Source organism: Sparus aurata, chromosome 20, assembly GCF_900880675.1.
Source record: "Sparus aurata chromosome 20, fSpaAur1.1, whole genome shotgun sequence".
NCBI lineage: Eukaryota > Metazoa > Chordata > Actinopteri > Spariformes > Sparidae > Sparus > Sparus aurata.
In genome coordinates, this window is record NC_044206.1 from 16054276 (window position 1) to 16080086 (window position 25811).

A 25811-nucleotide genomic window follows, 5' to 3' on the forward strand; every position below is an offset into this window, starting at 1 on the left:
ATAGTAGAACAGAATACAATGGAACCAAATCTTATAATAGAAGCAAGAACGTGATCAACATAGAATAGTGAAGACAGAACACAACAAAAACAGAACAGAACAGAACAGAATAGAAACAGTGTACTGGGATAGAAGATAAGAGATGAGAACAGGGCAAAACAGAACAGAACTGATCTGAACAAATATAAAAAAAACAGAATATAATCAAAAAGAACAGAATGTGACATGACAGAATAGAACTGAAAGGAACAGAATTGACATCGGCGGATCGGAGTAAAACAGGATAGAATAGAGCATGATAGAAGTCAGAAGAAAGTCAGTTGAGTGGACAGTAAATTAGAAAAAACATCAGAGTGCTTGTGACCTGACCACAGACATTAAGTTATTAAGTGTACACGTGCCTGTGGCCACAATAAAAGTGTGTGTGTGTGTGTGTGTGTGTGTGTGTGTGTGTGTGTGTGTGTGTAGTCCTCTCTCTCACATGGTGGACCACTGACAGCAGTGGCCACAGGTGACAGACAGATACACACACAGACTATTTGGTCTGCAGCAGTTGCGTTCACTGCCACCAGTCATTCAGCTCACGTCAGTAGCCTGATAGCTGTGTGTCTGTGTCCGCACTGAGGCTGTCTGTGGAGAAGTCCTGTTCACAGCACCCACCCAAACCCACAGACACCTCCTGACCACCATGGTTAAAAGCTTCAAACACGAGTATAATACAGAAACACGGCACATTAGACCCTCAGGTCCACCAGAGAGGAGCTACAAGCCCTCCCTTCCTGTGGTGTTACTAACTTCTATGTATCTCTACTCATCCTCCATCCAATAAAAGGCGTTTCTCTAGTTCCTCCAGCGCTGTATGAACAACAAAACAATCAAAAGTGTTAGTTTTTCTTACCTGTAAAGAGTCTGAACGGGGAAAACGTGGGAGCCAGCCAGACAAGATATCCAACTTCTTCAGCCTGCTGATGTGGTGGTGGTGGTTGAGGTGGTGGAGCTTCTTTTCTCCGCGACACAACTTTTTTTGGAAGCAGCTACACCTCCACGAGTCGAGGAGGAGTCATTATTCCCGAGAGAGGAGCAGCTTTGTTTCTGTCGTGAGGCTCAGAGAAGACATGTTGTCAGTGTTTGTTCAGAGTGTGACACGGTGGTCCGCGGCTCTGAGCGTCCCCGCAGTCAGCTGTCATCACGTTAGAAACAGCAGCCGCCGTGTCGCGCTGCACCTCTCTCCATGCCTACATACAACAACGCCACCCACTTTTTTTTTTTTTTTTTTTCCCGAGGAGACCCGTAGCTGGCCCTGCTGCTGCCTGACTGAAAAGAAAAGAAAAGCGGGTCCAGAAGTTCGAGGGGCAGTATGTCGTTTTGGAGAAGTATTTTAAATTCAGAATTTTACTAATTACAATGTTAATGAAGTAATGTATCAAACTCAGACATATTTATTTTTTTCATAGCTGTCCTCAGAGGAAAATCAGGTCCCCATAACACTGTTTGAAGCTAGAAAGGTGGCAGGGTCCGCCACATATAAACAACATATTATTCAGTCATGTTTGTTTTTGTAGTTTTTTTAAGGAATACATTTTTCTAATTCCGAATAAAATGTCTTCCCCTCAACTACATAGTGCACCTTTAAAAGAGGTTTCCCGCTAATTTCAGCTTTAAAAAAAAGTAAAAACTCCTGACTTGTACACTTGTAACTCTGTTATTTCTCAGTCAAATGCAGTACTTTTGTGTTTTACTGACCCCAAAAACCAATGGTATAATTTAAAGCAACCAAATTGCACGAAACACCAATTTTTACATAATTTTGCTTTGGATTGTGAAACGTTTCATGGTATAACAATAAACTATTAGCAGATATAGGACCTAGTTTGAACGGGAAATGTGTCTTTAAATGTCTGTTTAAGATTGAAGGCTCACGTTGTCAGCAGATATATATATAACATGAACTGTACAGTGAAGCTACATTTCGCAGTTATGCCACCTTCCTTTTTAACTCCTTGTACATCCAACTGATGCCAAAAAATTACAAAATTGAAATTTATTTCAGCTCTTAACAAAACAGTTTGTCAGATATATCAAGGCCTTTTTTATTCACATTGTTCTGTAGCTTACCAACCTCTGTACCTCCACTGTTAATTGTGTGACTAATCCACGTGACGAGAAGATGACTCACCCTTTTTGTGGCACAGAATGAAGCAAAAATCAACACGAACGTTTCCTCTATTCGTTACCTCATTCCTGTGCAGGACAGCACATGTTGTGGCCGTCCACTCCACCCAGTCCAAATATTGTTCACAGCAGTTTTCAGGAAGTAACATCATCTATGTTTGGAACTGAATGATATCTCTGTTATGTGTTATTCAGAGTCACTGACTGAGTCACTCAACCGTTCTGAATTTTATCTATATAGGCTGATACATAAATTAGCTTTTGATCAAACAGTCTTTTCCATTGGGTAAAAGAAAGTGACAGATCTTGTTAACATGGTGTAGAAAAGTCGAAATTCCCCTGTAATAAAGCTCTCTGAAGGTGTAACCTGTATTCTGCAGCTCCTTCATTTGGTGCCATTAAGACAATGAAAACCTTTTTTTAGAGGGAGAAAATCACAGTCATTGCACGAGGGATTATACGTTTGCTCATTCCTCTCTCAGCCGTGGCCCTTGCGTGTTGTGGTGTGAGTTCAGTTTTTTGCTGCGTCTGCAGTAATGACAGCTTCCTCATATGCAACCTCGTATGTGCAGAACAATAGCAGGAAACGGAGCCGGTCGGATGCTTTTTCCTTCAAGTGTCGCCACGGGGAAAGGAAAAGATACAGCAGAGGTCACATCTCAAAAGAAACAAACCCGCAACACTCTACTACTGTACACAGATCAGCTGGTGTCAGTATTTTAAAAATGTTGGTGTACATAACATCTTTTCAAATCATGCAGCCGAATTTAGGGGTATCGCATCTCTGTGGTCCGTCGATACGGCGCTTAAACAAAGTGTATCTTGTATCACCAGCATCATATCACAGCTTTTAGTGTTACACATCCTCGAATACTTTGCTTTTTCAATATGCATCCTGCAAGCAGCTGTGTTTAAGAAGAAAAATAGTGATAACAATGTGTTGTAGTTTATTCTCTCACTCGCTAGCCATACCAAGAACTTTAGACACAAGGCGGTGTTTAAACTATAAGCTTTTGTCCACAGGGGCCGCCAGAATCAACAAAGAATAAAGTGTGTTGTAGCAGCTTTAATAAAAGATTGCATGCATGTGTATTTACTGTAAATGACTGTGAATGCACTGACAGGAAGGTGTGTGTGCAAGTGTCAGTATATGTATGTCGGTACACATTTGACACGTAACAAAGACAGCATGTTGTAAAGTAATTGTCTCTGCTGGTTTACAATTCTCTTTGATGAGAAATAACCTTGTTTTAGGCTTTGTCACAGTAGATCATTCATTCACTGGTGGTTGATCTGTCACTTCCGAGCTCCATCAGTGTCGTAGAGCTTCTCCATAAACTCTGAGTCAATGACTGAGATGTCTGGCACTGTAGGACCACTGGTGGGCTTCATTGACGCCACATTTGGCCACCTAATCGTGCCAAACACAAGTGCAAACCCTCACACACAGACACACACACACACACCCATACCACCGCTGAGAACCCTCCAGATCAGTGACCCTGTATGAAACACTGGCTTTGTCTCCTCTCACAGTGGCCACTTTCATTCAGAGGGCAGCATGTGGGTCTGTTGTTGTCTTTCCGTATTTGCTGCCAGTCGATCGGCACTATAACGCTCCGAAGGCAGAGAATACATTGGCTGCGGGACAATCAGCCTATTGTGTCTGCTCTGAGAAACATCAGCCCGCGGTGACAGAGAGCCGGAGTAGGCAGAAAGTGAAAATTATTCCACTCATCTTTTGTAATAACTGTTAGATAGTTGAAGTGATGTCGGTAACTGGATAAGGGTCACGACGGTGCGTTTGAGGTCACCTGACGAACGTCAACTTGCTCACAGTTCATATTTGGTTTTTGGTTTATTGTTTGTCATTCTGATGCAATCAATGTATCTTTGTGTAACTAAGTACATTTACTCAACTACTGTCCTAAGAACAGTTTTAAGACTTGTATTTTACTTGATTATTTCAATTATAAGCTATTCTATATTTCCACTCCACCACATTTAGAGTCTAAAGGTTGTACTTTTTGCTCTTCTATATTTATTTGATAGCTTTAGTGACTAGTTTCTTTGTAAATTACGTACCCACTAATTTAATTTGGGAGGGATAAAAGATTAGAAGGCAAAAATGTTTTAAAATCCTGATGCGATATCAGTATCAATAGCAAAGCAGTGACAGTGGCACAGCAGTTGTATTCAGTCTGGAAATGGAGGTAGATTTTCTCGTGTCAATAGTTAGCCTCAAAATTTGTTTAAACTCATCTTCCATTTGAGCACCTGGCATTTTATCATTTGTGCGACTCCACGTGTTGTCAGGGAGCCTCTGTGTCGCTCTCATAAATTCAGAGTGCCAGGTGAAGTGCGCTTTTCCTCTTTCCTATTCGTCAGAGAGAGGCAAGTGTTGCCCTTCCTGTGCCACACAAACACTCCAGAATACAAGTTGAGAGACTCGAGTGCAGTCCAACCAGAGCCCAGTTCTTGTGTTCAGTTTTCAGTCATTAATAATTAAAGATTTTCCATCAATTTTCAACCTTCATTTGAAAGATTAGATCAGATTGAACCTTCAAAATACCTGTAGTGGAATCTGCCACGTGGGAATATAACAGAACGTCAACCTTGGATTTTATATATTAAGCAACAAATGTTTATTCTACAGAAATACATTTAGAAATGAGGACAAATAGGTCTTTCTTCGTTTATGTTATTGTGCATTGTAGTAACGGACGTCATGTTATCCTTTGCTGCCTCCTCCAGGAAGCTGAGTTTCGGTCTGGTGACGGAGCAGAACGTCAGCCTTCACCTCAGCTCGTTCTGTATGTGTCATCTGCCGCACCACCTCACAACAGAGGGCAGCAGCGCTGTGATCGGCCGTGCACAGTGCAATTTATTGTTTGCTCCAAGAAGTTGTGGGTTTGCATTACCAGGAAACAGTGGGGTGGTGTTCCCAGATGTTTGGATAATGGAGCTGGCTGCTTATTTAAAAAAAAGTCCAAATGTAGTCTCATTTGACGGTACTGATGATGCACAAGAGATAAAAATTAAGTCCTGTAATGTGAAATTAAAGTACTGTAAGCCTTTTGTTTTGCAATAATGTACAAGCACTTTTCTTAGAACTTGCACAGGCAGTTAATAGAGTTAAAACATGACCAAAGAGCATTGCCTAAATTTTAATAATCAGCTCAACATATAACATTAGCAGTATGATACAACAATTTATATATCATAAATTGGTCTCCACATGCTGTCTGGCAGTATAACAATATGACATTATGATAAGATGATACTATCAAAAAGTTGTTATAGTCGTGTTGAAGGTGTATAAAAGTAGAGCTGGACTTCAGTGTCCTCAGATTGAAAAGATGCACAGGCTACACAGTTATCTTTAATTCCTCTCATTTGTGTATCTGCTTATCTTAATTGATAGTTTTTTATATTCTACGTAGTTTGAAGCCTTAATTGCATGTTTTTTTATTTCTATTTTTAAAAATCATGACAGGAAGATCATCCTGATCCATCAGGAAGACCAGAGGCCAGTGGCAGTTCTAGACCAGTTTTAATAGGGGGGCCAGGTTGGGGCCGGCTTTTTTGTTAGGGGGCACATACAACCCGGAAAAAAGGATAAATCCCTCATTCAGAAAAAGCAGTGTTTACAATTTCAGCAATTTTGATTGGGTAGTAAACTGCTGAGACACTTTATTTCTGCCTTTCCCTTCAGTACAAAATCATAGCAAGAAATCTGTCATTGTATTATTAATGCAGACTCACTGTCAGGGGGGCCACAGGGGGGGACCAGACTCAGAGTTACGGGGGCACTGGCTCCTGTTGGCCCCCCCACTAGAACCGCCCCTGCCAGAGGCACATCCATGTTCCTCTAATAAAAAGCAGGGCTGCAACTAATAATAGTCTTCGTTAATGAACAATCATTTGCCTGATGAATTATCAGAGAACAGCAAGAAATGGCCAATGAAATCTCCTATACTTCATGAAATGTCTAGTTTTGTCCAAACAACTATCTAAAACCAAAGAAAATTAAATTTACATCAATGTAAAACCAGAGAGCTTTTCGCATTTTTGACTGAAAGAACAACTTACTGATGATTATCAACGTATTTATTTATTGATTTTCTGTAAAATGACTCATGAATTAATCATCTAAACGCTGCAGCTCTGAAACAAGGCTAACATTGAACAGGGTTTCCAAGCATTTAAGATGGTCAGATAATTGCCGGTGGGTTTGATGAATCGTACAAAGGTTTAAGATGTTCTTTCTCATATTGTTGTTTTTTTTTTCTGTCAGGATACTCAAGAACAGGGACAGCCGTGTTTTGCTTGGTTCCTTGCGCAGCAGCGACACCTGCTGTTTGAAGAACACAGTCTGAGAGGTCGACAGGATAAGTGTAATTTTTTCCACTCAGACGTGCATTTTTTTTCAACCGGACAAGAAGAGATCTGGAAAATCCCACTGACTTTAAATCTAGTGAGTTCAATACTCTCATTTACCATCAATATTGAAGTAACATCGGAGTTTTAAACAGTTAAAACTTTATCAAACTGCATCCATTGTGCTATTTATTGAATCATTCTTCAATTAAATTCTTTGTTCTTCCTGATTGTTTGTTGATTTCTCTTTTTGTCCCCTCCTTTAGTTTATATATCTGTCTTTAGGAGGGATTGAAGTGCTAGGAGATAAAGACAAATTACCCATTCAGCTGCATTAAAGAACAATAAACAGGCTGAGTTAAGCAGAGACACAATATCCAGCGATGAGAATTAATGACAGCAAAAACATTCCTTTTTATTTTCACTTTCAATTTTCATCAAATTAGAGTAATCAAAATCAAAAAAAGTCCTTTACAAATACAGGATAGCTGTGTTCATACAAATCAACACTGTTACATAAATACACAACATTTCCTTAATACAGACACACAGTTTATATTCATCAACAAATAAACACAAACAGAAACACAGAGGGTTTGAAATACATAATCATGGGACTACAAAGGTAAAATTACATACATATATCATGGTCAATTATCATCTCCATAATTTGCATGTGTGCGTGGTGTGTATGGTTTTTTTTTTACGTGGGACTTTCAGTATGCGTGTATATAAATGTTTGTGTGTTGTCTGAGTTATTGTCCATGTCTCATCTGGGGCCGAGTTTTAAGGGGGACTTGGGAGACGAGAGGTTCTTCTTGCCGTTGTGGGGCTTCACTTTCAGGTTCTGTTTTGGTGCCGGTTTCAAGTAAAAATGAAGCTGTCGGGGTGGAGATGAAGAACGAGGCGTGAGCGACCGAGAACACACACACACACAAATGAACCACAGCTACTTACAATTCACGCTTATTCATACGTTTTCCACTAAAAGAGAGTTAGGAACTGTTGGATTCTTGTTTTATGCACCCAGGTACGACACAGAAAGAAACACACCTGTATGGCCTCAGCTGGTCCCACTGTCACTGTGCTGGTGGAGGGGACGTAACCTGGGGCAGATGCTGTCACAGTGTAGGTACCTGGTAACAGGAGTCTGAAATAGTCGCCATCCACTCCTGGAGGAGCACACGTGGGGAGAAAATGAGAGGTGGAAACATCCAACTAGTGTTTAAAATTAAAATACTAGTGAAGTCTGGTCAAAGGTGCTTTATTTACTTCAAGTCAGACAATATTTAATTTTGGAAAGTAGAAATAACTCAGTCTTCCTCTTGTAAATAAAAAGTTTAATTTAATAAAAATAAAATGCAGCTTCACTCAACTCAACACACTCAGGGGTTTTAGTGCTACAGCTTTATGTGGTTTGGTATGAGTAGTACCAGTAGTGTAAAACATAATCAAAACATAAAGTAAAGAAAACCAATATATCCCTCATAGATAAAGTACTTCAGAGTGTAAAAAAAGTGCAAATACTAAAGTGTATTTCCACCATCAGCCACTAGAGGGAAGTATGTTCATTCCAGTGTGAGGGTTGAGTGCACCTATATATTATTTTGATGGTGCTTTTGAATTTTTTTGGCTATATAAATAGACTTTTTTCCTACATTGCTGAGAGAACTGTGTGTTTCCTTGACTTCTTCCCAAGAAACACAAAGATATCTTTTTGTCTCCACTCTGTCTGTGATTAATATTATTTCAGCCAGGGTTTGAACACTAGCTGAGACATTAGCAGATTTTTCACCACAAACCTCACACACTCACTCACATTTCTTCAGTGCTGCAGTTAAAGACATACAAAAAATCTCCCAGCAAATAACAACCACATGTGTGTAACAATGAACTGACTACCCCCGCCCAATAACTCCAACCCCCCCTCCTCACCGGTGGTCACATCGTGGTTGACGCCAGCCACTGAGATCTCAGCGTTGCCGACTGGGTTGCTGTTTTCATCGTACACCATGCCTTTTATCCCATGATGCACCTGAGCAGACAGAAACAAATATACATTGCTTTTTCATTTATTTTATCAATATAACTTTTTTTTTTTTTTTTTTTTTAAATCATGCCATTTTTACTTGAGATACACTGGATAAACTGCCACTTCAAAAATCAAATGCTGAAATCATTGCGGGTTGTATCCGGCCAAACTGTGTTTCCCAAAGCAACTTTCCAAAGCCTCTTTAACCCTCCTTCCTCAACGTCCCCTTCGTCTGCAACAGGCCCTTTCAGTTCGGTCTGTTTGATCAGCGCTGCAGAAACAGGTAAGCATTTCTGAGTTCCCCCCTCAGGGCTTAAGAAACACTATCATTGGCACTACATCACTGTATTTTACCTCAGCAATCTGATAATCTGTGGATAAAAGACATTCTGTCCTCAAACCAAGACCTCTTTTCATGCTTGGACGGAAGGTAAAAGTCATTTTACTTGAATTACGCTGAATTTCATGCGGCTTACTTTATCCAGGGAATCCCAGCCAATATTTACAAGGAGCCAAAAGAAGCAAGAAGAAGTTTGTGTGTGTGACTGGGTTTGTGTGTCTCAAGTCAATGACAAAAGTGTAATGTGCCACATGCAAGTGTGTGTACGTGTGTTCTCACCTGTTCAAGGTATGACACCAGTGCCTCTCGGTTGCCCAGCCATTCTCTGGGCAGTGCTGACGCTGGAGGAAACTTATCACAGCTCAGCTCCAAGGTGATCTCGAAACAGTTGGTGTACAGGTAGTTGAAGTCCTGCATGCCTGAAACACACAGAGATCAATTTACTTAAAGCTCCCGATTGTAGAGAGTGAGATTTTGATGTCTTTTTGATTATAGAGCACGCCTCAGTGCAATATAAATACTGCATATTTATCAAAACGCTCAATCCACGGAGAAACTGTGCCTTCAAACAAGCCGTCAGGACTTTTCTAAGGTTGTGATGTCACAACTGTACAGTCAAGGCCCTCAACCACGACGTCAGCACGGACAATGTTACAAAAATATTGAAGGAACTGATGCCTGGTTGGCAGCGCCTCCTCAGGCCTGTGAGAGCTGACCAATCAAAGACAACCAGGCTTTTCGAGAGGGGGTCTTAAAGAGCCAGGCACTAAAACGGAGCATTCAGACGGATGAAGGGTGAATAGATGAGGCACTAGAGCCGTAAAAAAAAGTATAAAAAATGGAATATGAGCATAACATGTGACCTTTAAGCTCTCAAGCGAAGAGCATCCAAAACATTACACATGTATTTGTACAAATACATGCGTCTGGTCTGTGGTTTATGAAGTCGTTTAAATTGAGCCTTGGTTGTCCAGATTTGTAAGGAGCTGATGCGATTTATCATGTCAGCGCTTCTAAAAGCCACTGTTACACATTTTTGGTCATGTTGGAATCCAAAGCTTTCACTTCTTTTTTTCATGGTCACTAAATATTTAACCACATATAAACCACTGCATTCTAGTTTTTTGACAAACCTTCAAAAAAAGAGCATCTTTAAGATTGACTCAGATACCGTTTTTAAGTCTTCAGCTTTGCAACTATGCAATACGGCACCGCTTTTCATAGATACCTAATGCTTACGAGGCCAGGAATTGGGAGGGAAAGTTCAAAAAGTAACCTCATAAACCATGACATAACACTTGGAGCAAAAGGAGTTGTTAAAATAAACATAACGTGCTCCCACTAAATACGACTTGTGGGCGTTTTTCGTCCAATTCAAAAGCTCGCATGAGTCAAGTGAAAAAGCTCAACAGACTCACATTCCAAGAAATAATCCAGACCAGCCCAGACCAGGATTTACAGATCAAAGTGGTGGGTGCTGTTATTGTTGCAGTTACAGATTAACTGAGCTGAGATCAAATGCATGCCCAGACAGCTAAAAGAACTTGGTGTACTGTAGCTTCCAACAGCTCTACGGCAAAACATCACCATGAGTATTCATTAAACCAAACACCAAAGTTTCCCCCAAGATCATAAAACAAAACATGGGAGGATCAAGACGTGCATGCTTGAGCCTATACTCGTATAACTCCTAATGGTCTGTAGATAATTAATGCAAGTGAATAATAGAGTATCAAACCAACCCCTAACAACAGACACGCAACTAGAAAATAAACCTCAAATACTGACAGCAAACAGAGGACAGTAAATCTGACATAGCTTTGATTTATGTACACAAATGGCAGCTGATACAGAATAGAACATATTAATAGACATACTGGATAACACTAGACTAAAAACAAATTCAACACACTGCGAGTTAGGGCTGCACGATTAATCGAAATATTGTAAAAGTCACACGTGTGCGTCCACGTTTAAGTATTTTTGAGTTATGCGGCACCATTAGGATGACATCATGTATTCGTGATTTTTTCCCGTTTTGATGGGTGTCTTCAGCCACATTTTCTTGATTTTCTTAATTCTCTTCAGTCAAAAGAAATCCATCTTAGCGTCGAACAACACGGTGGAGGCAGAGGTATCTTCAAAAAGGTGATGAGGTAAAAAAAAAAACTTGACAGATTAGTAATTTACCAATGGAGATGGTTTTATTCATTTAAATCTAATCTTGTACGTAATTGCAATGTTGCAATCTAATGTAAGATTATCTCCTGTTTGCCCTTTTAAAGGTCCAGTGTGTGGGAATTGGGTAGATTAAGGAAGATCTATTGGTTTAAATGTAATATAATATTGGTGTATCGTGCCACTAACTCACAAACACACTAGATCTTTAAGGGGACGTATGAAAATGATTGCCGTGGAGCGGCCTGCCAAACCTCATGGTTCACTAATTATGAAAAGGCAAGGCTCTCTGCCAAATCTTTGATGAGAGTCTACAGAAAATACAGAGCAGTGTGTCACAAACATCTCCACACCTGTTTGAAACCATGAGCTAGTAAGTTACTAACGAACGTACTGAGACACCTCCCCCACTGAATCATTTTCATACAGTCCCTTAGTTTGCAAGTTGAGATTTCCAAACTTGAACAGATCAACCGAGAGGTCAGTGGAAGTGCAGCTGTTGGTGAGAGGAGGTTAAAGGGAAGAGGAGAGCACCGAGGCCTCAGAATGTGTCACGGGGTTCATGACGACACCGGGACTGCTCGCAGTGTAAGCCACTCGAGGCATGTCATTCACGCTGGGGGCTCTGCCAGCGCCTGCCGTAGTTCATGTAGGTGGCCTCGTCTTTTTTTGGAAAGGGAATGATCAATGGACGTCGTCCAACACGTTGGTATTTTGCATGTAAACAGGGAACTGCTTTGCATGAGGAGGTAGTGAGTCATCACTGATAGAAAAATTCATCGTGATTCTTTCCAACAGGTAGTCCTGACCCGCCTTCGCCTGTCGTGGCTGTTAAAGTTCATCGCCATGTCTGAGTTGATTTATTCTAGACCAATCCACGGGTGTCACGGATGTCAGCACGGCCAAAGTAACGTCACACCATCAGACGTGCCTGTGCATCATTTTACCTCAAGACGAAGGCATGACCCTGAACCTGATATTCTTACTAGCCAATCAGGTTAAATGACTTCACCACCATGGGAAAAAAAGAAATGTATTTGCATCCTTTGTGGCGGGTTTCAGCCTGCCTGTGCTGTGCTAGGCCCACACACTTTCAGTCATTTCCTCCTAGTTTACCGTTCTCAGGGAGAGTATCTCTACAATTGATCATGATGGGATTCCAGTGGAGTTAAAAGTGTTTTTTTCAAATGCCGGATTTAATGTCAGGTTCTGCTTACCTTTGGACAGAGAGTACCAGCTGGCCCCGTTAGTGATCCCCTCATCAAAGAAGTCTCCACAGTTCCAACCTTTGTGCATCCAGCTGTGAGCGTACGAGTAGGTCCTCGCCAACTGACATCACACGCAAATGTGCCCGGTCAGTCACATGTTTTCATGCGCACACAGACACAAACACACACACACACACACACACACACACACACACACACACACACACATACAGTGATGAGGTCAGATGCGTCTAATGTCTGGAGGGAATTTCTTTAATCTGCAGCACACCTTTCTGAAGATTTTGTCATCCGGAGTGGCCGCGTACGTGGTCCTCCCTCGAATGCGGGGATCTCTCGACTTGTCGAAGGGGTAATTGGCCACCACGGCTCCTCCGTGGAGATTGGCTGACAGGATGAAATTGTAGTTCTGCATCCATTTTATGACTGCCATCGTCTCTGGTTCAACCTGTGGAACATATCCAAGGAGAAACTTAACCGATATGCGGGACTTAGTAATCGGCACATGGACCTTTTTGTTTGTAGAATAATTTGATCTAATTGAGTCTTTACGTACTTTCCCAGACCTTAAATTAAACTCTCCAATGCACTCTTTCCCGGAGCCTGTCAAACCTACTTTAAATTGTCTGGTTACTGATATTATGACACATCACCTTCACTGCAACCCCCACTTTTCCCAAACAACAGTGAACTGAAGACATCTGGTTTTCTTTTCACCCAGAACCTCTGGCCTCTGCCTGCCTGATTAACTCGAATTGTTTTCTCTTCTTAAGCACATGCAAGTATGTTCTCTGTTCTCGTTTTTCTTCTTTAAGCTCTTTAGGAAACCATAGTCGCAGTGTTTTAAAGGTTACCCAAATATCATACTTGAGTAAAAGTAAAGGTATCATGTTAAAATATTACTTTGGTAATAGTGAAACGTAGTATTTGATATCAAATGTTCTATAGGTGTGATTTTCGTATTATAATAAGGGTTAAACAGCTCAGTATTCCAACAGTCACTGTTATTACATTTACTCCTCGTGCAGTAAAAGAGAAAAATATATTTTCTTGTATCCTCTGCCCGCTTTATCCAATCAGGATACAGAACTCTATGAAAAGGGGGGGCCTGTCTGCTTAGATGACATGCAGAAAGCAGGATCCTCCTGTTCTGGTACCTACACCAGCAACGGAGGAACAGGGAAAGCTACAGTACCAGCTCAAGTGCTCCAGAGAAAAAAAGTCAAACAAGTGTGGAGGGACGGGATTGCTGATTGCCAAACAGACCGGAATTTCGCTGAAACGATGACACTTACAGCAGCTCTAAAGTCAAATGTGTCGCACATGCGCCCAAAAATCGTGACTCAACGTTTTCATTGGTTGTAAAAATGCTGCAAATCTGCAAACTAATGAAAGTTATCAAATAGATGTAGCGGAGTGAAAATTAGGAAATAAGGAAATAATCAAAGTACAGGCACAGTACAGTATAGTACTTGAATAAATGTACTGTTACATTCCATCATTGCATAGTTCACTCTTCAAAGTATCCTCTGCCTTTCTCAAGTCCATAAAATGATGCTGCTTCAGTATATGCTTCAGTATATATCATTTCATTTTAAAGGGGCTCTATGTAATCATTTGTAGCAGTTCACATGTGTTAATCAGTTTTTTATTGGCCATATGTGAATGGATTGGAACAAATGTGAAAAATTGAGACCTTCCCCGTCTCCCTCGGTTGTCTGTTCCAGCCTTTAAACAATTTGTCGACGTTACTTAATGCTGCTGGACTGTGGATTTCTTTGGCTTTTCTGTACTGGTGGTCTGCACTTCTGCAGTAGATGTAACAATATGCGCGTTCCCGAGTGCCTCGTCTCGGTGCATCCCTCTGCACCGCTGACACGGAGCGAAAGTAGCTAATGTTGGTTTAGAAATACAGTCCGCAAACGTATACGGGTGACTGACTTCCAGCACAGAGATCCACAGAGACCCTTAAATTCTAACAATAATAATTTCTGTGTTTGAGCCTGAAATTCATAGTTAGGTTTAGTTTTAGCTTTCAAAGTTTCTTATGCTGCAAAGGTACAGTATGCACTTTATCTAAAATAGTGATCTGTTGCCTTTAATGACAAAATATTGCTAATGACTGCATCTCATTATGAGCGCACAGGATCTGCCACACACCTAACCCGACAGCATCTCCCGTGCAATCCTACAAACCTTTAAATTCCACTTTTAGGCTGCCATTTGTCTTCTCTGTCAGAGCCAACTATCCTCACACACTCCCCGCCATATATCATGCACAGAGACAAGGAGCAGTACCTCTCCTTGAATATGGTATGCGGGACAATAAACACAGGCCGGCTCAGCTGCAAGGCCTATCAGAGACTGGCGGCCTTGAGCGCAGCAGTCGTAGCGGAGAGGTGGGACTTCTGTTTGAAAAGACTGGCAGGTGTTTATTGACTGTGGATCTTTATATACACTCGTGCATGCTTTGAAGTCAGAGCTGTCACCGTGGTGTAGGGTTGCATTACGAAGGACATGCTGTAATCATACCTCAGACAGGAAGACGAGCGTGCCGGGCTCGAATCCACTCATTCTGGATCAATCAGCGTTTCAATGACAGACAATTCAAGGTTAGGATTCATCATTATAAAGGAATGTCTGATAAGGTGGTTCCTCGCCGTCCTTCACACTTACGCGAGCAGACTTTGGGTGTCTGGAGGTACAGAGCCTTCGACGAGACTCCAGACTTCCATAATAATAATCAGCCAAGAGACAACATTGATCGAGACACACACATTGTCTGGCGCTCTCCTGTCGGGTGGCACGATTACATGAGAATCTGTATGATGAACTGTGTAAAGCTGAGAGAACGTGATGTTATTTCAAGCCTTCGGTTTGGTTGTGAACCAAGATCTGTGTTTGCATTAAAGGGGTTCGATGTTATAATTTGCAGCAGTTTACTGTAAGGCACTCCCAGTCGCCTATATAAGCCTGTGGACGATTTGTTGGAGTTGTTTAATGCTGCCGGACTGTGTATTTCTTTGTAAAGGACGCTCTCCGTGACGGTCCAAAGGCTGTGAATGTATGTATGCGCTTGACTGCCTCGTCTCCGCTAACGGAGAGCAACAGTAGCTGACCGGTTCAGAATTGGAGTCCGCTAACATTAACCAATGTTCCAGCAGAAGTTCCTCAGAGCCCTCTTAAACTCATATATATCTTATATGTTTAACGGACATGTTGTCCTCATTATTACATGGTATGTCTAATACCCCTTTCCTCATCAAAAACAACCAAATATGTCGACTGTGAAAGCAGCTTATTACGACCCGTATTTACATTTCTTTATCGGCGGTGACCTGTAGCTGCTGTAGTAATTATTACAGCAGCAAAGGAGGGAGCCAGGTGAAGTAGTGTGAAGAGGTTGCTTAGGGAAGAGGTTTGTGATGGAGGGTTGGGTTGGACTACCACACGTCTGGAAATTGCTGTTCATCTCCAGGGTGAAACCAATAGTGTTTTTATACTAAATGTACACATCTAGTTCAGTTACGTCACCAACATAACATACCTTAACATAGGTATGTTTGTAACTGAAGTTACAGCAGTAAATAACATATCTGAACGCTAACAGAACTGCATATGTATTAGTACGGAGTAATAGTACGGAAGCCTCTGTTACGGTAATGTTGGAGTGGTGATATAAGTTGTTTTGGGAGTCAATGGCTATAAACCCATTCAGTCGTTTTTGAATATAGATGTGATGCCTCCTGGTGCATAGTGGGCTTTTACTTCAGAGGCTGTATGTATTTCTTAGAACAGATCCTGCTGACAAACTGTGGTCAGTGGAAAACTTTTAAAAAATGCATTCTTAAGGAGAATTAACCCTGAACAACTACAAGTGCACTGAGAAACTCTGAGGCCAAAACAAGCCTGTATCGTCTTGACTAGTTTATTACAAGATTTGATGATCAAAGTTATGTTTTTGAATCGACAGGAATTACAATAGACCCGTGTAGTTCCTCAGTTTCTTTATATGTCTGGCCCATTAAAGTATTTGTTCCACCTTTGTATTATTTTGTTGAACAGACTGAGATGTTTCCTCATAGTAAACTCATTCCTCATTAGCCGGCTAATTAAAATGTAGCATGGCCGAGCCTGCGGGCCAGCGCAGGGGCCTGTGGCTTCACGTAGCCCGTGAGAATGTAATCCCGGGCGCCATGAATGAAGTATCTGTAACAGTGGCACAGTTACTCTTTTGTGTTTGCCTTTCAGGAAGCAGTCATGTGGGTAGACGGCCAGCCTGCGACTGGGAGAACCAGTGTTTTAGTTTTCTCTACACATTTGCAGCCCAGGAACAGGGAAACAGAAAAACATACAAAAAAAAAATTAAAATCAAAGGCCGCCTCTTGCTTGGGAAGAAGCCTCTGTAATGACATGTAATAGAAAACACAAGATGGTGTCACAACTTCTCTATAATGTCATACCTGCTCAAACTCTGTTTACAAGAGCTAGAGAGGAAAAAAACAAACCTCTCCTCTCTCTGTCTTGAAATCTGTATCTCAATGATATGTTTTCTAAATGTGTGGAGATGTGTGATTCCTTATAGCTGCAGATTCACATTGATTATATTGATTCATGCAGTAACGGACACTGGGGTGTATCGCAGCATTGTGATACAGCAAATGTATCATCATCAGGTTGAGAGGATTTCATCTGTGTTTACGTTGTTTTCTGGTTGTGTTTTTTTTTTGTTGTTTGTTCAGAAAGGTTGAAACAATGGTATTACTTTTAAATACTGTCTACATTGCTCCAGGTAAAGTTGTATTACATGCAGTGATGGAGTGATACTAAGTACATTTACCATATTATCTACTAAATGTTAGTACATTTTGAGGTACTGTGGTGTTTGTTACATGATTATTTCCATTTGTTGTTTGTTTCATAGGCCCTACAACATTTTTGTGGCAAATATAGTACTTTTTGCTCAACTACATTTATTGCAGAGCTTTAGCTACTGGCTACCTTGCAGGCTGCATCACTTAAATTAATCTATTTCTTTCATTAGCAATTGGATAAAAAAATTATAATCTTATAATCGGATAAAACTGATTATTGAATCCAGCAGTCGATTGACCCCTGCTCTACAGTATACATGTAAAGATAAGTATCATGTACTTATATACTTTTGATACTTTGGTACATACAATATCAAGTAACATAAGACTTTTACTCGAGTATTATTTGGATGAGTGACTTTTTAAGAGTGATATTTAAGAACACTCTCTTTACATTAGTATGACTTTTGGGTACTTTTAACAACGCTGTTCATCTGGTTAATATTGTTGCAATGGGATGGAAACAAACTGTCATATATATTTTACACTATTTTACTTTGGACACTTCGAGGGAATGTTTCATTATATTTTCATGGTAATTATCCACCCGTGGTTTAAAGGCAGCACTAAAGGGCAGACCAATTTAGAGAGAAACCTCAAACAGCAGCCCTTTAAGTGTCTGTTGAAGATGAGTGCAGACGAGACGCCCCCCGAGGATCTGACCTTATTACTTAAAATGTACTTTTCAGCCGACTATTAGCAATAGTGTGACAGCACACTCTCTCAACATCCCGTTCTTTCTACATTTCACACTGCAGTGAGCTCAAATAATGAGTGCTGGTGAACTGCAGTAGAGTCGACCGGAGCAGAAGTGTGTGTCTCCACTACAGCCAATCTGAGCTCAATGCATAACATTAGCATACTTTTAATAAATGGTACAGTTCATCCCCTCAAGGGTCTGCTTGTTATAATTTCTGATCTACAGGATATGCAATTGCATGTATGGAACTTTAGCAGTATTTTGATGCACCTTCATTATTATTTTATTTATTTATCTTAAAATCTCCACATTTCTTATATTTCCAAACTTATTTATTTGGCCTTAACAGAGTTATTGTTTTTTATTGCACTCTTGAGACTCCATACTTCTAACTTACTAAAAGATCTGAGAGTACTTCTTCACTACTGTGTTATACGGACTTGGCAATGAGCATGAGAATTCGAGTGAAATCACAGGTTTGTCAGCTATGTGGCGAGTCAGGCAGCACCTCAAGGTAGCAGGTAACATCTACACTCTGAGGCCCGCAGAGTAGGTCAGTGTGTATTTGTCACTGCGGTGACGAAAAGACAAAAATGTTTAGCTGAAGTCTTCATATACCAGGAAATATATCTTCTCACGTCGCCAGGATTGCAAGAGTTGACTGTATGCCAACTTTATTAAATCCTTTAATGTCCTTTTTAAATTGTCAAAGCTTGTTCTGAGCCTGAGATTAATCTCCTACGCTCCGCAAAGATTCACATTATCCGTGAATGTTGCACTGGATATTTTCAGTGATGCCTTTGTCCCCGAGTTCCGACGAGTGAGGCTGCCATTTTTGCCCGCCTGTTTCATATTGCAAACACAAAAGCAGAGCGGCCTCTTTCTGACCCAGAGGAAGAAAAACACAGTTTATACGATAAGATATAGGTTTTAGTGTGAGATAAGCAAACACACCCATCCAAAAGGGGTCAGACTATACATGCACGCATAAACATACACAACAGAGATGGCCTACCGAGCGATTTACTGGGTCTACGTGATGTTTAAACAGAAAGGGGGGTTTCTTTTTGTTTCTCAAAAAGCTCGGCTGGCAGCGGAATCCGAACCAGAACAAATTTATGTCAACATAACTTAAAGCCAAGATAACTCGGCTACGTTACGGTTGCTCATTATTCAAGTCCATATTCAAACACTGCACACGCACTCACACCAGCGTGAGAACTGTATTCATCCATCTTCCTGTCCGCCTCTCTCTCTCTCTCACCCACACAAGCACATACATGTATTTTTTCGCACGCTGATAAATGGTGTCCCTGTGCTGTTTAATCCAGTAGCACTGACCTGTTGCTCCCAGTTGTCTGGCAGGGGCAGGTGGTGGTTGCGTCCGCTGGTCTTCTCGTAGTAGTACATGAGCGCGTTCAGGTCCGGGAAGTTCCGGTTCAAATCAATTTCTCTGGAGTTCCCTCGACCCACCAGGTAGCCGTTGAACTCTGGACCCTGTTGACCCACACAGAAACATTACGTCCTGTTAAGTCACCTTGTTTTTTTTCCCCTCCAGAGCAATTCTGGCATCTATTCAAGCTATTAATTCAAATTGCTTTGAGGCAGCAAAGGAGAGCTGGTTTGTGTATTACGCAAACTGCCCAGGCAATCTGCAGTGTAACATCCGTAAATCATTTTCCATTTTGTTTTGGTTTTTCTGGATAAGACATTAAATTCACAATGACTTCTTTGTTTTCCTCAAAATCCGAGCTCCATTCCTGCCCAACAACCTTCAAGGGATGTTAAGACTACACAAACAGAGACAACTACTGGATGGATTGCCATGACATTTGGCGAAGGCGTTCATTCTCCCCAAAGGATGAAGTCTAATGACTCTGGTGGTCCCTTGACTAGCGCCATAATCGTTCTTTCCTCATACCCCTAAACTAACATGCTGAATAATAATAAACATTATACCGGCTATACACGTGTTATAGCATTGTTGTTGTGAGCATGTTAGCGCACCGACATTAGCATTTAGCTAAGCACAGTGTTTCTGATATCGCTGTGTCAGTGTTGTTTCTTGTTCCATCATTAATAATGTTGTTCCAGGAGCATATTTGCAACTGTGAGGTCATAACTTTGCATCTTGCGTTGGTGTTGTTCCTGGTTTCAACTTACAAAACAGGGATAAAATCAAGAACTCCCAGTCACAGGGTTTGTATCTCCAACTGGAACATATCATTATATTGTTTACTTAATTTTTTCCATTTCTCTTCAGGTTTCTGTTGCTGTTTGGTTGGTTTTAAGCAACACAAATACTTGGTTAGGCTTAGAATAAGACTCCTTTACAACATTTAACATGGGAAACTTCTCCCATGTGGAAATTTCTCTGGTCTTTTCCCCTGTGTCGCAATGCAATGACTTTCCAAAAAACACATTGAGTTGTTGCAATGTTGGTCCGGGAATAACATTAAAGGGTAAGTTCACTCACTATCGAAAAATCAATCATTCCGCTGTGAAGCTCCAGAAACAACACCAACATGCTGACATCAGACTGTCTGCCTAATCACAGCCTCATGTAGCCGGTAGCATGGCTGTAGACGCTTTATTAGACTCTGAGTTACTTGGAATTTTCATCCCAGTTTACCTCCGACTCCAAATACCACCTTTTGCTAGTTTCGCTTTCAAAGTGACTTTTCTTTACTGACTGTAAGGCCAACATCTGCTCCAGCTTTCGCTTTCTTTTGACATCGGGAGCTTTTCCAAAAGATGATTTGTTCCTAAATAGGCAGGCTCTTCTCGGATTTGCTCAGTATTTCCATGCAGGCTTAAACACGACTTCATGACAAAAAAAAAGAAAAGAACTGAAAGAAATGAAAGAACTGAAAGAACTCTATATGGAAGCACTTAAATCTTGGGTTTTGTCGTGACGTGGAAAACAATATTTTTGTTGTTTTTCCTCAAAAGCACAAACTGTACCCCAAAATCAACACAATTCCGGTTAGGATGCTGGAAAATGAAGCAGCCTTTCCCATTGTTCTTCCAGATGCTGCAACATCTGTTGATGCAGCGGCAAATTATAGTGCGGCGCGCATGTGCTGTCTGAGTGGCAAAAAGAGAGACTGCCATGCGCGACTGCCCTCCTCAGGACATGTAATTAGTCTCAAAGAGATTGTGTGGCTACACATGTGGGTGTGTTTGTGGTAAAGGGGGGTAAAGCATGTGTGTATGTTGTTTCACAGCCTATATAATTACCCCCAGCAGAGAGGCAGGGGCACTCTCAAGGAGCTGATAGATGGGATTATTACAGATATTAGCAAACAGTGGAAGATTCAATAAAGTGTTTTTGGCTTGTTGCTTTAATTGAATGGATACAAACACAAACACATACCTGATGGGGTCTCGTGTGTTTGCCCTGATTTAACTTGCAGGTGTTAAGTTTTCCTGAGGGACCTTAAAAAAATCTAACATTTCCACTGGCAAGAACACAATCTAGAAAAAAATGTGGAAACTTGTTCTCTGCAAGTGGCAAATGATTGCTGAAGAAAAACAGCCAAAGGTGTCCCAGTGGAAGAATATCCCTGTTTTTTTCTTTTTTGCGCGTGGAGCTCACATACATGTCAGGGTGTACGTTACCTGTCTGGCAGCCACCTCGTAGCCGTCCGGGTTCATGGAGGGCAGGATGTGAATGCGGGTGTCATGGATCAGCCTCATGATCCGCTGGTTTCCAGCTCGGTACTCCTCGCAGAGGAACTGGCCGAGCTTAATGAGCAGCTCGCGACCGAGCACTTCGTTGCCGTGCATGTTGCCCACGTACTTGAACTCCGGCTCCACTGGGGGAGGAAGTGGAGAGGTGAAGGGGGACATGAGGTCAAAAAGCCACACAGAGCTGCCAAGCGTGACATTTAAAATGACTGCCTGAGCATGCTCACACATACATATGTGAGCACACTCACTACATGAAAACGCAATGGAATTAATAGGGAGGCTGTTATTTTTTTTATGTTTTTTATTCAACCTGAGAGTTTTTATGAGTCTTTGTCCCAGCACGTTGAGTTTCTAAATGTTACAGGTTGTAAATTAGAATTTATCGCTCCATCACCTGATTAAAAAAAGCAAGGCTCCACTCCACTGTAGTCATAAATGGCACTTAGAGGATAATGGCGGATTCAATTTCACTTCATTTACCAAGATACTCTCCAGTCAGCTGCTTTGAAGACATCATCATTAGGCTGCCTGAGCGAGAGTGAGGGGAGTGAGATCGTAAACAGGAAACAATGGAAGTCTCTTAGTGAGGTACACTGTGTTGACTTTTCATTGTATTGTATTAAATTGTACTTTTGTGATAAAACTATTCAAACATTTATCTGTGGGTTTTCAAGATGATGGCTCAGAGATGTTGGTTTTGGCGAAGATGGTGCGCCACAACATTCAATTTCTAAATTATATCCTACCTGTATCACATTTCGCAAACTATTGCAAGTCTCAAACCAAGATGAATATTAAGAACTACGTTTTTCAGGCAGTCTAACAACATGTCGTGAGAAGAAACCCAAAATCGAACAAACCCAAAATCGAACAAACCGGAGGATCTTAGCTAGCAAGCTAGTGAGAAAGCTAACGCAGGAGCTAACGTTAGCACAGATGCTGTGGATGCGGTTGAGGGCAAACTCACAGCATGAATGAACACATTGATGAATTGAAAATATTCATCTGTGACCAAAAAAAAGAGTCAGCTAACGTAGCCTGAGACTCTAGCTTTGTACAGATGCCTTCAAATGGGTTTGTGTTTAATGTGTTCACACAAAGACTTCATATGAATTTCTCCCTCTCACGGTTATGTGGACGTTCTCAACCTGGTAAGCGAAAATTTTCTGGAAGCACACATTTCACAAGCTTGTGACACGTTTGCTAACATTTACAGAAAATGGCGGCAGCAAAGAGAGGGTCATTTTTTTTAGCAGACAGTAAGTTAACACGTTGTCATTTTAGCCACATAGAGCTTGTTTTTGTAATTCCAATATTCCAAATGGCCCAAATGTTTTATCTTCTGTTATAATGCCTTTGTATTTCCTGCATTATGTTACCGGCTTGCTACATATTTAGCCTAGAGGCTTCTAGACACGGTTACCTTGCAGCAGTGTTCTCATCGCTTAACCACCTGAGCTTAAACGACTTCCTGTGTCGAAACCTGGAACTTGCGAGTTGTATTTGAAGGCAGCAATAGACGAGGAACCCGGGAAGCTCACTTTTTAAACTCCGCAACCCACAGACCGACTCATCTGACATCACTTGAGGCAAGAAAGCAACTTTATCACATTTCCAGTTATTCTCAATAAGACCGGTAAATGGACTTTCTTGCGATATCCACCATGAGCTAGTGGTCTAACCTGGCACAGTTTGCCTGTTGCATTAAAATCTTTCAGTTTAGTGTTTTTAATAATCACTTCCAGCCCCCTGTCGTGCATGTTCTGGATAGTTTGTCTGCTCCAACACACCTGATTCGAACGATCAGCTCATCATCAAGCTCTGCAGAAGCCTGAAAACGACTCATTCATCTGCAGCAGGGGAACGTCTTAAACATGCACAGCAGGGAGCCCCGAGACCGGGACCGAGTGTTAAATTAAGCTGGGGTGCTGGGTTTTATTGCACACACATTCAACTTTTCATTTGACAAAGGGTTGGATTGTGTCTTTAAACGTGTACTCACCTTAAACTAATTACATTAATGTTTTGACATTATGGTCTCGATAGAGACAAAGGTGAGGAGGGTGAGTCTGATTACGGCTGATTGGATTATTTGGATAGAATCATCTTGCATTCCTGTGGGTATCTGTCACTGATTGGGTGAAGCCACCTATCCAAACAGTCTCCCTCTCTGTGAAGGGTTCCCTCCTCTCAGGGGTCCCTTCATTAATCACTGCAGCAGCGTTGATAGAAGCCCCAAACACTACAGCCCGACACAGCTACTGACCAGAAGCTAAAATAAAGCCGTCTTATGCCCTTAGTCGTCGATTTAACACTGAAAATGCTGCATTATTGTATTTGTTGGCGCTTCTGTTGCTAATGAGAAGAAGTAAGTGTAGGTTTTTTTTTGGGGGGGTGGGGAATCTAAGGGGTGAGCAGATACTTCCAAATTTATGAACACCCTTCACTAATTGCTTCAGGCACCCAAATGGCAGCTAGGCTCCTGCAATTCACCTCCTTTTCTTTAACACGGGGCCAACTGGCCTCAGGTTCAGAGAACAGTGTTGGCTCTATAGCGTGCAGCTTTGAAAAAACACACACACATACACACACACTCTCTGCAGCATGTTAAAGACATGAACTTCCTAAGGAGTGCAGGAGGGTTGACCCAGACGAGACCTCAGGTCACTCCCCAAGTGCGCGGTTCCTGTTTTTCACCATCGGTCATCTTGCAACAGAACAGGCACACATCCTTCTATTCTACTGAAGGAAGCCCCTACGTGTGCGAGTGTAGATAAAAATGCAAGCTCAGCCATGGCCAAAAGAGCATTCCCCTGCAGTTTTCCAATTTCCCCAAAGAGCCGCCGTTAATAACGCAAGGATGGAAAAAATCTTCACGACCCTTTGGCCAGCCGCGGCGAGGGTTATGATTTTCCAATTTGCAACAGATACGCAAAATAAACACCTGGAGAGCTGATTCAGTAGTTGAGGGAGTGAAGGTGGGGGGGGGGGGGGGGGGGGGGGACAAGCAGAGCTTTCGCAAGAGTGGGTTCAGGGTGAAAGCCTTGTTGACTCAAAGTGAACTTCTGTGTCATCAGCTCAGCTTTGAATAACACCGCACACTTTGTCAGCGGTTGGATGTCAAAAAATTGAAATGAATCGCAGATGTTCTTTCACTTTTTTCGCCTTTTGTTTTCCACAGATTGCCGTCTCTGATGTTTATCAAAGAAGCCAGCTTTGGAAGAGCTCCTCATTTTCCTCTTCACTGTTAAAGCCGCACAGTAAATCAGCTGAATCGAAAAAGCTTTGCATTTCACCTCCTTGGGAGAAAAAAGAATAGAGAAGAAGAAACAGAGCCCCCACACACCGCTCTGTCTCCTGCCAGCTATGTTCTCACTCCCCACAGAATGAAGTGCAAAACAAATGGGCAGCCAGTGACGGGGCCCGCGCATTGACATCCATTCAACTTCTGAGGAACTGTTGCAAAAAAGCTGACAAAGTTTCAGATCTGAACTCACATGAACCGACTCTCGCACGGAATTTGCTGTACCTGCTCCGCTGCTCCTGATCTCAACACAACTCCACACTGAATCAGGTGTTACTCACATGTCTCGTGGATGCCCGGGTTATCACTGAGCTCCAGCACGTAGAGGTGGCGCCCCTCCACACTGCGCCCGATGCTGTATATGCGTGTGATGTAGGGGCACTCGCTCTGCACGGCGAACATCGCCCGCACCATGTCCTCGTAGCGGTGATGCTGGAAGTCCGAGCCGTGCGCCGGGAGCCCCATCAGCCCCATCAGCCCCAGCAGGAGAGCGGCAAGCCAGGGGAGCGTCCACGCCTGCTGCATGGTCCCTCAGCCCGGGAGAGAACGTTACAGAGAGGGAGAAGAGACTGCCTGCAAACTATGCAAAACACTCGCACACTTCCAGTTTATCTCCTCACACGCCAAACATACTGCTTGCTCTTTTTCCTTTCTTGCCCTCTTCTTTCTCTCCCTCTGCCTCCTCCCACATAACAGTCCTCCTCACACTGAAGAGCATGTAAGGACAGCCCCCTGCTCCTTCTTTGTCTCACTCTCCTCCTCCAACAGCTGCTTCTCTCCCTCTCTCTTTCCCTTTGGGTCCTTGTCAAGTACATGCTACTTGCTTTATTGGGCGCTTAGAAAAAAAGCTTCTGCTTCGAGGAGTTCGCCCCGCAGCCCCCTCGGCTCTCGGCACACACAATCCGAATTTCA

The 25811-nt window shown here is 42.0% G+C and overlaps 2 protein-coding genes across 5 annotated transcripts in view; both read right to left on the minus strand.

Moving 5' to 3' along the window:
• Positions 1–1243, minus strand: part of dnmbp (dynamin binding protein) — a 53773-nt gene extending 52530 nt beyond the window's left edge. For 3 of the 4 annotated variants that reach the window (XM_030400636.1, XM_030400635.1, XM_030400631.1), the window contains exon 1: positions 899–1243. The gene's annotated coding sequence lies outside the window, so the exon portion shown is untranslated. Of the gene's footprint in view, positions 1–381; positions 390–897 lie in introns of all 4 variants that reach the window. The other variant, XM_030400632.1, reaches the window with a different exon arrangement.
• A 5693-nt stretch (positions 1244–6936) lies between these two features.
• cpn1 (carboxypeptidase N, polypeptide 1) lies at positions 6937–25778 on the minus strand. The gene is made up of 9 exons (XM_030400328.1): positions 25181–25778; positions 21524–21720; positions 19244–19399; positions 12600–12776; positions 12320–12431; positions 9204–9343; positions 8488–8587; positions 7606–7724; positions 6937–7432 (listed from the first exon to the last, which is right to left on the minus strand). The coding sequence occupies exons 1-9, from the start codon at positions 25422–25424 to the stop codon at positions 7322–7324; spliced, it is 1356 nt and encodes a 451-aa protein (XP_030256188.1). The 5' UTR covers positions 25425–25778; the 3' UTR covers positions 6937–7321.
• Positions 25779–25811: the final 33 nt, after the last annotated feature.